We start from the raw sequence: 13,460 nt of genomic DNA on the forward strand, positions 1-13,460 counted from the left end.
TTAAATGTGTAAACTGCAACTCCAGTCTGTAACTTTGGGTTAATTTCCCTCCACTTGCTAAATAGTAGTTAGTGTTACTCATTAAAGCATAGAGAAATTAATTGGTCAGAACATGACAGACACAGGAAACAGTACCAGAAACTGGGAATTAAGCATCATCAGTATTCAACCTATTAAATGTGGAACCAGTGTTTTATCAATATCCATCACAGTTTAACAATTTAACTGTTCAACATATGAGCAAATGCTCATATGCTTGGAGATGAGCATATTTAACATTTGATGCACCCTACATACTTAGGTAAAATAGATGTAGATATATGTGATCAAAATGGCATGAAAGAATAGTTATGTCTAAAGTGTAAGCTTAGCCTAAATTGTTAAAATAAACATTAATTTTTTTTTCATTTGATATTCAGGTAGTATTTGCTTTGTAAATGTCTTTCCTGTTTGCAGTGGAATTATAGTGATCTCTACTAGAGTTCTTCAGCTAAGATGATCTCCACTAACTTGGCTTATCCAAGTACTTACACTGTATGAAGCAGGAATCCTAGTAGATAATTGACACATACTATTAATAATTAAGCTTGAATTTTGGTGGCTATTTCATAACATAAAAATACTTAATAATCTGCCATTTTGAGTCATATATTTAAAAGTGGTGTACATAATACTAAGTCTTTTCTTCCTGTTCAATGCTGAAGGGGTTCTTGGAGAAAGTAAAGTGTTATGTACCAAATGTGATGGTCTTTACTGAAATGCAGTTTGTTTCTGACCCTGAGAAGATTTTTCTGACCTGAATAAGGATTTAAAGCTTTAATCTAACGAAGTGATACAGACTGTCCACATTGCTTTGTTTCTTAAAATACTCTATGGCATGTGAATCTCAGTGTCCCTGGGAACGGGCCGTCTGTGCCTGGAGTGAGCGAGTGGAGTCCTAATCCCAGTTGTGGGGACTGTGCCACCTTGGGAGGTCACTTACTGTCCCTGCCACAGCTTCTCCAGCTCCAGAGAAGGGCAGGGAATAACACTGGTCTCAGAGATGTGTTGTAGTTTACACAGAAGCAGAAAGCTCCCTAGGAGAAAATGCTTTATGAAATACCAGTGTAATGAATGCACCCTGCAAACCCTCCCTTGTTTGAGCACCTCACCGATGTTGTCTGATAGTTTGGACAAGCAGAGATCAGATCCAAAATTTGGATTTCAAAATACAAGCTGGTCGTAAATAGGAATTGCCCTTGGTTATTTAATATTCCTTCTATGTTTATGTCAATTTATCTTGTTTACTATTTGCAGTCTTAGAGTATATTTTTAACTGTTATGAAACAAATTACAATATAAACGTGGGAGTAGAAAATACATACAATATTCTGATATAAATGCAACTCTCACCGTATGCTGGTGAAGTACATAGCCTGTTCAGCTAATTGCAGAGTCTTTTTTCTTCTTTTGGTGAATACATATTTTGTGAATGTATTTTGTACCTGTCTTTTTAATTCGATGAAATGTAAACTGTGTCATTAAAGTAAAAGAAATACTTTGGGAAGCAGTGTCAGAGCTCAACTTGCAGTGTAGTTTAATTTAATTGCCTCCCTCTGCACGGCATCTCTCCCATGGTGAGGCGTACACAGTCCGGGGGTATTTCATAAGCAGAAGGAAGCCAGGAACACAAGCTGAAGTTTTAAAAGTGTATGAAAAGTAGATTGCTTTGTTGTGTCTTCATAAAGTGTCAGTTCTCACTGTCTCCTCCTAAAAAACGAGTGAGAACTGCCAACTTTGGGGATGTTCATATTAAAAACCAAAAAAATTGAAAACTTCTGACTGTAAACAACAGTCATTTTTTCCTCAGGTATGGCCAAAGCAAAATAAAATACAACAAAGTCCATGTGTAATAAAATATTTGCATATATTTATTTTATCAGAGTTTAATCCAAATACAATATTTATAGCATAATAAAATAATTTATATACTTTCATTTTAGTTGAATTGAAGGTGACTTGATGCAAAATTAAAATGCAGTGGCTTTTAAACTTAGGAAGATAGCGAATTAATTTAATTTTAAGATTGGTATGAAAATGGGATTTGTTCATTTTCTCCCTTTTTGTTGACTGTATCAAGCCAGATCCTGAGCAGACCTTAATGTTCATGGAGGCAGCTCAGTTTTTAGCAGCTCTGGACATAGTCCTGTACCTCCAGAATCAATTGATAAGTCATTAATAAGGAGCATATTTTATAAGTATAAATTAATTTAGTATTTCTTATATTTTGTTACATAATATCATGTCACATATACTTTTCCTTAATTCTGAAAACTCTTGTTATGCTTCACACTTGGAAGAAGAAAGTATAGAAGACAAAATGTCATCTGATTTGTACTGTGTTTCATGTTCCTATGCCCTGTGGGAGGAAAGGAAAAGTAATAGAACAGACAAATAAATAAACGTGGTGTTGAAACTGGCATGACAGTTTCTGCTCTTGCACAAAGGAACTGCAATCAATTTATTGTCTTCATTGGTCAAGTGCCAGAATAACAGTATAATATTATACAAGAGTAGATTAATTAAAGTGTAATTAGAATGGAATAAATTAAACAATCATAAAAGTTTGTCATGGGAAAAATATGTGTTTAGAATTAATTAGTTTTCAAATAAAGTGATATTTTAATTGCTCAGAGTTACAGAATCCTTAATTGCAGACATATAATTCTGACCTAAATAACTTCAGTTGCTGTAACAACTTGATATATTTCTTCTCTGTCAATTCTTTTTAATAGTTTGTTACCAAACAAGATTATTGCCGGAATGTCTGCAAAAATGTCTGGAAGATGTTTAATTAAGGCCATGCTATCTGAGGACATTATTAGCTCTTGGAACCAAGAGATTTGTGGCTGATGCTGCACTATGCAGCACCCCTAATTAAGGAGGATGGGCAGACAGAGCCCCGTGGCTGACAGATTGCTATGCATGGCTGAACTAGAGGCTACTCAAAACAGTCTTTTGATGGTCCTTGGCTCATCAATTTTCTGCTAGATTTCAATGATTTATCACATGTACAAACTTAAATTCATTCTAGGTCTGATGTTAAGGTAGAGAGAGATTTATATAAATCCTTTTTTAAACTTATTTTGTGTATATATAAATGCATATTCAAATTCAAGTTTTCTAAGTGATTAATCATTTGTTGACTTTTGTGTCCCCAGTAATTTTACGCAGATTGTGTTGTGGAACTGAACTCCTGTGGGCTTTTATGCTTTCTTTCTCCAAACAAGGCTGGCTGTAGTTACATCATTGCACTTTTCCAAGCAATTAATGGTTTCAGAAAATAAAACAGATGGGTGTCTTTTCCCTCATCTGCAACTCGAACCTGTTTATGAAATACTAGAATTTCATCTGTTTCAGCTGTATTTCACGCTGTATTTTAGGCTCCCTTATTAAAAGCTAGTGCAATAACATGAGAGGCAGGGGCTCTCACGTTTTCAGACCCCATATTTTTGGCATAAATGTATCCATGATATTTGTCTGTCTCCAAAATGTTTACTTCACTAAGATTTGCAGTGCCCAAAATGTTTAATTGTGTTTAAAAAGGTCAACCAGCTGATAGCTGAAGGCACATATGTCAGAATGAAAGACTGAAAAAAAATTATCAGTCTGACACAGGGGGAGTATTAGAATGATTAATGTTTATGTTAATTTATGGCTTTTACATATTGATTAATAGCTTTTTGTTCCAGTGACCAAAATGTGTAAGTGGCAATGAGATCCATATGCTAACTCAGTGTCTTTCAAATGATTATAATCATTCTTAGTTTTGTTCCCATGCTGAAACTATGTTTTCATATAGAAAGTAATTGTTGTACAGTGACTTTTTAAAAAATTGCAGATGGAAGTATTTGAAATTGAACCTCAAGACACAAGCGTGGGTTTCAGTATTCACGAAGGTTGCACACTAACATTTATATACATTTTTCTTGCAAATTTCATTACTTAAAATCTTTATATATTGTGGTTTAGGCTTTTTCAGGTAAGGAATGCTTACAGACAAAAAAGGTGCTAATGCTGGGAGGAGCCATTATCTGAGTGGAAATCATTAAAAATGTGTTGCATTGCATGACGGTTATTAGTCATTTTCTCCTTGCTCCCATAAGATTTCTTGGCATATCACCAGTTGCTGATAAGCAATTTTGTTTGCTATCTGTCCATTGACTAATACAATTAAAATGTGGAAACCTCCATCATTCATTGTCTAAATGTCAAGAGAGAAGGTAATTTTGGGGATCTCCTGAGAAAGGATGAACTCCTAACTTCCCTAGAAGTCAGTGGGAAATGGAGGTTCTCAGCACTTCTCAAACTGAGACTTTTGAAGTGTTTTTCCGAGCAGGCAGTCATTGTTAGTCATTAGAAATGATTTGGTGACTATTTAGAATGAAAGTTCTGACAGTATTTAGTGTTCCCAACCTGTAAGAGGAAAGACTCTTGTCAGCTGTAATGTTGGCTGTGTGGCAACAGGTTTATGATATCAGCTAATGAAGGATTCTGTAACTAGGTCATATAAATCACCGCATTCTCTTTGACATTGATGTGTCGCTGACGAGCAAGTTTTGCAAGCAAGATAGAAATCTGTCTACAGTATCTGGATACGGTATTTTCTAGCGCAAGGACAAGCTAATGAATGCTCCCAGTCCGCTGTTGTGGTTTTTTTAAAATTAAATATTGTTATTATCATAATTAATTAGGTTTTGAAGTCAGAAAGTCTTGCAAATATACATAACTCTACTTAATCTCTACTTTGGCAGTCATACGCAAATAGCAATATAATAAATAAGCAATTCAAAAGAAAGCATTTTGTTCTCCTTACCTCTGAAAATTGAGTACTTTATTAGTACATTTACTAGTTAAATCAAAAATTTGCACTGATTCTCATTTCTGCTTGACATCAATTTCTTGATTGAAAAATTTCTACTGATTTCTAATTTCCACTTGAAGTAAATTATTATTTAAATTTGCTTTAAAGAAACTCTAGAAGTATATTACAGTTTCTATCTCAATTTAGCACTGAAGATATAGAAATGGGAGTTTTAAAGTGAAAGCTGCATTGTTATATGACTGACCAATGAATTTTCATATATTCTGGGGCTCTGACCTTTGCAACTGTTTGTGTAGCACTCCCACATCTCTTGAACAAGCTTCTGCTGGTTTTACTTTTACTAGTGCACATTTCTGTCCTTGCACACAACAGACAAATCTTGTGTTTCGAGCAGCTGGGGTAAGAATCAGAAAAGTGGGGTTCCTGACTTTTAGTTTGGGATTTGCACATGTTCCCTAAGTATTTTTTGTCTGTTACCTTGCTGCAGGACCCAGAAAGGCATTTCTTTGTACAGCTGAGTTGTTTTTCACCTCGGGTGCAAAGAGTCTCACAACATCTCTTTGTATTGCTGACTTCCCTGTTTCAGTGTGTTCCGATATTTTTTGGTTTGTACGTGCAAAATGAAAAGCTGGCCTTAAAAATTTGTCACAACATGTCTGAAGAATTGTTTACCAAATCATAAACCTGCCTTCAAACCATTTGTTGTCAATAACCTATAAAAATTTCACTTTTGCAGTCAAATGAGGTGAACTTCAGCTCGTTCAACTTGCGTGGATTTGTCTGGCATCTCTTTTAACGATGTATGAAAGTGTTACTGATTGAATGGGTTCTTGTAGCGCTAAATTCCCTTTCTCTGCTTCTGAGAAGTGCCATAGAACCAGGCAGCATTTTATGACAAGCAAGGATGTGTAAAATATTTCCAAGTGCTGCTGTGTTCTAGCACAATTCAGTGAGGGGAATCGGGTGCTCTGGGACCCTTGGGCTCTGTCGAGGCTGGTGAGCCACAAGGAAAGGCCACGGCACTCCCTGGTATGGGCGCCCTGCTATGGGCGTTGCTTGGGCTGAGAGTAGTTTGTGGTTTCACCATGAGAAACCTCATTGTCTGCAGTGGTTGGAGGCTGGAAACGTGGGAACGTTGCTTTTGGAAAGCTCATACAGCAAGGGCTGCCCTCTGAATTTTAATGGTGGAGATTGCAAATGTAATGGAACAAACAAAATCGTTTGCATTGCGCTATTAACGTGAAGGAGTCTGTTATTTGCACTGACTGCCTCTGCAGTTGCAGCTCAGGACCCACTTCCTAAACACACATGCACTAGAGCACAGAGTGCTGTGACACAGAGCAGAGTTTGTCAGGGGGTGCAGGTAGGCACAGAACTGCAGGCTAAAAAAAGGGCTTTTGTGTGAATGAAAAAGCCTGGAATGGGGGAAGAACAATTTATTCACATCTTTCTCAATTCATTCTTTTCTCTGATTTTTCCTTTGGGAGGGTGGCACCTGGTTGACTGGGAATTGTCAAAAAATAACAGGGATTTCATGTATCTGTTTGTGAGCACACCTGGATGTGTTGGATATTTTGCAGTAGTAATTATGTCTGCACACCTGCTAGTTTCAGTCCCAAATCAGTTTGCCAGACATGCCTAGGGAGATTTATTTCTCCTATACCTGAAAAAGCTCTTTTACCATGGAGGTTTTACTACTCTAAATAAGCCTAAAGAAAAATAGAAGAGGATTTTTTCCTGTCTTTTCTTGAGCTGTTAGTATCTCAAAGTGAACTGTGGAGTTTGTTGGGGGAGGAGGGTGTTTGCATGATATTTTAATAGCAATTTGTTTTTGCTTCAATGTGTGATAGAAATACAAGTGACAGGAGTGGGAACAGGAGAATTGCTGAATTCTGCTGGAATTTTTCCTGTGGGAATCTGTTAATGTTTTTAATTCTCTGAGAGATTTTTCTAAGGTAATCCTTTTGACATTTACATATTTTAAATGACTCTCATTAAATAAAAGCTTAACTTTTTTATATCAAATGCTGAAGTGATGATACTGAAATACCACTGCATAGAAATTCAAATGGTTTGAGGATTATTCTAATTGCAACCTAAGCAAAGTAAGATTTGTGAGGGATATTAATAGTGAATTGTTCTTTAAAATAACGTAATTTTGAAGGAAATTTAATTGTTCTAGCATTTAGCAGATGCATTTTCTTAGACAAAACCCTTTCTGGTACCTCACGTGTGGTGCACTCAGCTGTTCTCTAATTGAAACCCTCATTTGAGCAGCTGGATTTCCACTCCCAAATTGCGTAGCAAACATAACTCATGCAGGAGCCCAAGGGTTTGCAGTGCACTCAGTGAAAAATCCTTCTCATTGTCTGTGCCACATCAGTGTAGCTCAGCTCCTGAAGGACGATGCTGTTACCAGTACAGGGAAGGCTGGAAAAAATAAGAGGTGGAACATCTTTTTTAAAAAACCAAAGAGTTTGATGGTGAGGTGTTGCCTCTTTTGCAGGTGATGGCGTCTTGCAGGCAAATACTGCCATGAGCAAAATGATTCATATATTCATGTCTTTTCACTCCTTTCACAAGAGTGAAAGGACAAGCATATAGTGTAGCCCAGAAATGCCTTTAAATGAACTTTATTCTGTAGGTTGCACTTCGCTTGTTCAAGCCCTTGAGCCAGATTTTGCTCTCAGACCAGACTAAATACTAAGCAAATTCATTTAATTAAATTTGTTGCAGATATCCCCAGTTAACAAGAACAGATTGGTCTCCCTGAGGCTAGATAGAGTTAACAAGAAAATAAATGTTGTGCTAATTAGAGAACTCATTTTTAGACACCTGGGGTGAAACTTTAAAAAGTCCTAGAGATGTAGGATTGAAAATTCATTTGGAAATGAGTCTTAGGCTTCTAAATCACTTAGGCACTTTTGAAAAATTTCCCCAGAGGCTTTAACCATCTCACAGTCATCATATTTAGCATGTTTGTAGCTGTCTGCTTAGCAAAGCACTGTATAACCATTATCTGAATCAGTACACCACAGTGTACTTCATTATCTCTGTAAGGTAGAGACACTGAGCTACCTGGTGAGTCGAAGGTAGGCTAAATGTCCTTTTTTTGAGTATGCTTATGTATCAACAGGAACAGGCTGGTGCTTTCTTGGAGTTGTTAAAGTACCAGTACCCCAAATTTCCATCTCTTTGCAAACTCATGGGACTTTCTGTAGGTACCTAACAACTTTTTGTTAAATCTTAAGTGACTTGTCCAAGCTCATGGATAAAAAAGACAGCAAAGATGAAATTTTATAGTTCCAGCACCTGCTGGAAGGAAAATGAGACACTAAATTCTGTCACACTTCTATTCATTTGCAAAATCATGATAGGAAGTAATAAGGACTCAATAAATATTAGGTTCAATATTAAGCCAAATTTCCAGATTCACATATGATTAGCAGAAAAGCAAGGAAAGAACGAGACTCTAAGAAGCAAAAAGTCCCTTCAATAGCTTGCAGCTCAAAAGCATGTTTTCAGTAGGTTTTTTTTTTTCCTGTAACTGTTCTGAGGATTTTTCTGAAATATCATCCTTGTAAAGACATGCATTAGTAGTGTCTGTTTCATGCCAGGTAAAACCCTTCCCACAGCCACGCACACACTTGCTGTCTGTCAGCAAAAACTTCTGTGTCAGTAATTAGAAAAATGCTATTAAAAACCTGCCTTGTAATCCCAGATAGCCTCTGGGTTGCCTCAGTTCTATTTCCTTGCTCAGTGCAGCGAGCCAGAATTGCTTCACCATGAAGTGGGACCCTGCTCCTCTGACAAGCTCAGCTACTCTTTTATTTATCTGGTTCTACAAAGTGTTGTTTTGAAGGCACCAGCACTCAGCTGTAGTGCCCCAAAGAGGTGTCCCTTGGGGACAAAGTCCTTGGTGTGACAGGTTTATAACATGGGCGGAGCATGTTGCAGATGGGCACTTGTGAGCTGCATCTGACCGTGGGGGTGAACCTGCACATCATGTACACCTGAAAATTTACTCCAGCCTGCCATGAGTCTGGATCATCCAACAACTTCATAAAATAGATGAGTCAGGGCCCTAAAACACAGAGGGTATCCACTGAGCTCATTATTTTCTTACCTAATTACACAGTGCTATTGAGAGAAAACTGCACATTACACTGAAGAATCCTGTTTCATCACTAGCCCTAAAAGATAATTGCATTTAATTAGAACCTATAGATACCATGGTGATAACTGACCTATAAACACTCAAGGTAGACCTGCAAATGAGGTGCATTAGCAAGTGCATCCATTAAACACAAATTAAAAGCTGGTACTGAGGTGAGATGGCAATGAAAAGTTGGGCTGTTTTGCCATGGAACTCATAGCTCTTGCACTCCATTCTGATTCTCTGCAGCTCCTCTGCTGTGAACCAGCAGGCAGACAAACACCTGCTGATCTTCCCTTACTGAATTTAGAACACTTTTTGTTTAATCTGGGGTAATATATGCATGAGTGGGAAAAAGTGGTGACAGGTGACTCCTGCAGTGGCAAAAGCTGCTTTTTTCTATGTGAGGTTAGGTAAAAAAAGGAAGAAGCAGATATACAAGTGTGGTATCCACAGGTCAGGGAGCAAACTTTTCATGGTGAAAATATTTCTTGTAATGGACATTGTAATGCATTTTTCAGTGAACTGCAATTGTACTTCCAGTTGAATCAGCTGCTGGTTGCCTTGTCTGAGGTCTGGAGGGTCATTTGCAACAAGTCAGAACACAGAGAATTTGTCTTCATCCTTCTCCAGTGCTTGTGCACAGCTGTCTGCAAAGCTGTTAATGTGAAGGGAAATACCTGGTGAGGAGCCAGGGCAGTGGGTGCCTGTGAGCTCATCGGGAATTGTTCTCTGCATTTCCTGTGTGGGACAGGGCAGCCTGCTCCCCCATATACCAGTCCTGCTCTGTGCTGACTCAGACTACATTTGACATGAAGCTGAAAACATCCATCTCTTGATCCTTTAGGGAATACAAACCTCTTGGAATAAAATGTTTAGCACAATAGTCACTCAATTAATATGAAGTACTGCATTTCTTTTTTCAAGAAACTATGATTAGAACCAAAAATTAAAATACTCTGGAGTAATAGGATTCTTGTGTAGAAATGATCATCACTCCCATCTCATCTATATGGATGAGAGTATTGAGTCTTTTGTTAGTAAATCCACAGATGACACTAAGCTGGGAGTGTGTGTCGATCTGTTGGAATGGAGGAGGGCTCTGCAGAGAGACCTGGAACAGTTGAATGGATGGGCAGAGTCCAATGAGGTGACGTTTAATAAGTCCAAGTGCAGAGTCCTGCATTTTGGCCACAATAACCCCCTGCAATGTTATAGGCCTGGACAGTGCCCAGGCAGAAAGGGACCTGGGGGTACTGGTGACAGCAGCTGAACATGAGCCAGCATGTGCCCTGGTGGCCAATGGCATCCTGGCCTGGATCAGGAATGGTGTGGCCAGCAGGAGCAGGGAGGTCATTCTTCCCCTGTACTTGGCACTGGTGAGGTCACATCTCAAGTGCTGTGTCCAGCTCTGGCCCCTCAGTTCAGGAAGGACATTGAGACACTTGAGCACGTCCAGAGGAGGCAACAAGGCTGGTGAGGGGAACACAAACCCTGTGAGGAATGACTGAGGGAGCTGGGGTTGTTTATCCTGGAGAAAAGGAGACTCAGGGGTGACCTCATCACTCTCTACAACTCCCTGAAACGTGGTTCTATCAGGTGAAGGTTGGTCTCTTTCTCCAGGCAGCACTGACAGAACAAGAGGACAGTCTTAAGCTGAGCCAAGGGAAATATAGTTTGGATATTAGGAAAAAATTTTTTACAGGAAGAGTGATAAAGTACTGGAATGGTCTGCCCAGGGAGGTGGTGGAGTCACCATCCCTGGATGTGTTTAAAAGAAGAATGGATGTGGTACTCAGTGCCATGGTTTAGTTGAGGTGTTAGGGCTGGGTTGGACTCGATGATCCTGGAGATCTCTTCCAACCTGGTGATTCTGTGATCTGAAATTCTTTTCAGTTGATATGTTCACTGCAATGCTTTTCTGAAAAAAACACAAAAGTAGTGTTTTTGTGGGGAGGAAGGGGAAAGACTTAGCCAGGGGGCTAAAGCAGAATGATAAATTCCTTGTCCACTCAAATTATGGGTGTCAAATTTCTTGTATTTTGTAGCTCTTCCCTTTAGCACAGGGAGAGCAGCTGATCAGTTTGGGATTTAGAAGTGTGGGAGAGGTGTGTGCACATGGCCAGCTCAGCACCTTGCTGAGAGAGGAATGCAGCAAAGAGCAGGTTGGACACCTGCTTCGTCAGCTCATCTTAAGAGGAAATACTTCACCCTCAACTGAGTGGCAAATAGAAAGGCCATTCAATAATGAAAATTCAAAATGGAAAGAAGAGAAGCAATTGTCCTGCTCAGAATATAGTTAAAGTTGTCATTTCACTTCAGTAGTCATTTCACTTACCCTCTGTGATATCTCTGTCTGCTTCTCACCCCTCCAGTTCACTGCTCCAATGGCTCCGCCACCTCCGGATCCACAGTTCGTACTTAGAGGCACCAGTGCTGCAGTCCACACTCTGCATTTTTCCTGTGGAGGCCCAGAACCTGATATCCCCCTTCTTTTTTCTGGGTAAATACACCAGGATTTCTGGCTCTGCTGAGCATCATATGGTTGTTTCATTTTGAATTGAAATGTATTATTTTCACAAAGTGTTTCTGGGGAAAAAAGCAGCATGCATGGGTTTGCGTGATGGGTGTGTTCCTTGTGCATACAGCTTCAGTTTTGGAAACAAAACAAACAAACAAAGGCAAAGCATCAGACTCTGATCACCTCCATGCACTGCTCACACTAAAAGCATCTTTTCCTATTACCAGGTCTGAGAATGGGTTTATCCATGTCTGGAACCTGAAAACACACAGAGTGGACTCAGCATTGGATGGCCATGGAAGAAAATCTGTCTACTGCGTGGAGACAATGGGTGGTAAAGACAGGCTTCTCAGGTTAGCAAAGCAGGCAAAAACCAGTGAAATTATTCTTGTCTCTGTGACATATTTGTGTGTCTGTGATTGAAGGGAAAAAAAAAAAGGGAGGCCAGGGACACAAAGGATTCTCTTAATTCTGGAATCACTTAGAGTTTCTCCAGCACATATGGAAATGTACTGAAGTACAAAAGACAGAAAAACTCTAGAACAAAAAATGGAGAGAAAAAAAATACAACTTGGTTTTTTATGATGTATGTTATGACATCATAACAACTTGGGACCTGTAGTATCTTTACTGAGAACAGGTGAGGTCTTTGGGTCAAGAAAATACACTTGGATTTGAAGCTGACAAACTTTTCACTGCTGGTTCTTGGGGAAGATTGAAAAAAAAGAATTTGTAAATAAAGGAGAGATGGAGAAGAAGGGAGGGAGGGAGGGAGGGAGGGAGGGAGGGAGGAAGGAAGGAAGGAAGGAAGGAAGGAAGGAAGGAAGGAAGGAAGGAAGGAAGGAAGGAAGGAAGGAAGGAAGGAAGGAAGGAAGGAAGGAAGGAAGGAAGGAAGGAAGGAAGGAAGGAAGGAAGGAAGGAAGGAAGGAAGGAAGGAAGGAATCAAACAAAGATGGAGAGAAGACTGAAAATGAGCAAGAATTCTGAGTTTCATGCTTTTGCTTTGTTGCAAAATACCTTCTGTTCTTGTTTAGCAAAGGAAGGTCAGGAAGATTTGTGTACTTTGGATTAGACAGGTGATCTAGAGTAGATGCCAAAGTGTCTGTATGATTAGGAGGTGTTCTGACATGTTTATCTAGAGAAGACATCTCATAATATACAGTGGAACTCATTAGCATTTATATTTCTTATCTGCTTAAGTACAATTATTAACACTCTCCCCCGTAAAATCATACTGAATGAGCATTGTTTGTATAATTATAGAGTTTTTCCGTACCTCCTTTTTGCTGTTTAGTTCTATCACTTCACATAGCAGTGCAGTTTTAGCATTTACAGCATTTACCTGTATCTTATATTTCTCTCTTGTAAAGCTAAATCACAACAACTTCTTGCAATATCACACTGTTTGTATCCCCAGTGCTATAAATGTTGTGTCAGTTTGTCACTCAGCTGAACAGCACAGATGTTGAAGAAGTCCCAACCATCTGTAGATTTACATCTCCTCTGTTTTGATTTCATACTTCTTCAGGTGGTACTGCTAATTAAAGTAGGACAAGGGATTTTTGATGACTTTTTGCCCAGGTGATAACATGTGCTACTCTATCCTGTACTACCCTAGTTTATGAATTGGAAGCTTCTGCACAGTACTACTTTGTCCCAGAGGCAGTGGGATCACATAAATCTGCAGCAATTCCTGCTGTGTCCTTTGTGTGGCCTCCTGGCTCTGCCTGTCTGGGAGCAGCACAAAGCCTGTGGGACGGGGCTGTGCCGAGGAGTCTGTGGGAGCTGCACTCGCACCTCGGAGGAGCTGCTGCTGCTCCCTGGCCTTGGGTGTTTCAGCCACAGCGTTTCCTTGAGCATTCACAGCCAGGCCCTCTCTGTTGTGTCTCCACACGTGCTGGTCCTAGGGCCTCTGTGCC

At 39.4% G+C, this 13,460-nt stretch overlaps 1 protein-coding gene across 1 annotated transcript in view; it reads left to right on the plus strand.

Moving 5' to 3' along the window:
- The window catches only part of GNB1L (G protein subunit beta 1 like), a 46,515-nt gene that overhangs the window by 15,410 nt on the left and 17,645 nt on the right, over nt 1-13,460 (plus strand). The window contains exons 2-3 of the mRNA XM_083873664.1: nt 11,396-11,523; nt 11,769-11,894. Of these exons, the coding sequence (XP_083729790.1) occupies nt 11,408-11,523; nt 11,769-11,894 (242 nt within the window). The 5' untranslated portion in view covers nt 11,396-11,407. The remainder of the gene's footprint in view (nt 1-11,395; nt 11,524-11,768; nt 11,895-13,460) is intronic.

Source organism: Zosterops lateralis (genome assembly GCF_965231275.1).
Source record: "Zosterops lateralis genome assembly, chromosome: 17".
NCBI lineage: Eukaryota > Metazoa > Chordata > Aves > Passeriformes > Zosteropidae > Zosterops > Zosterops lateralis.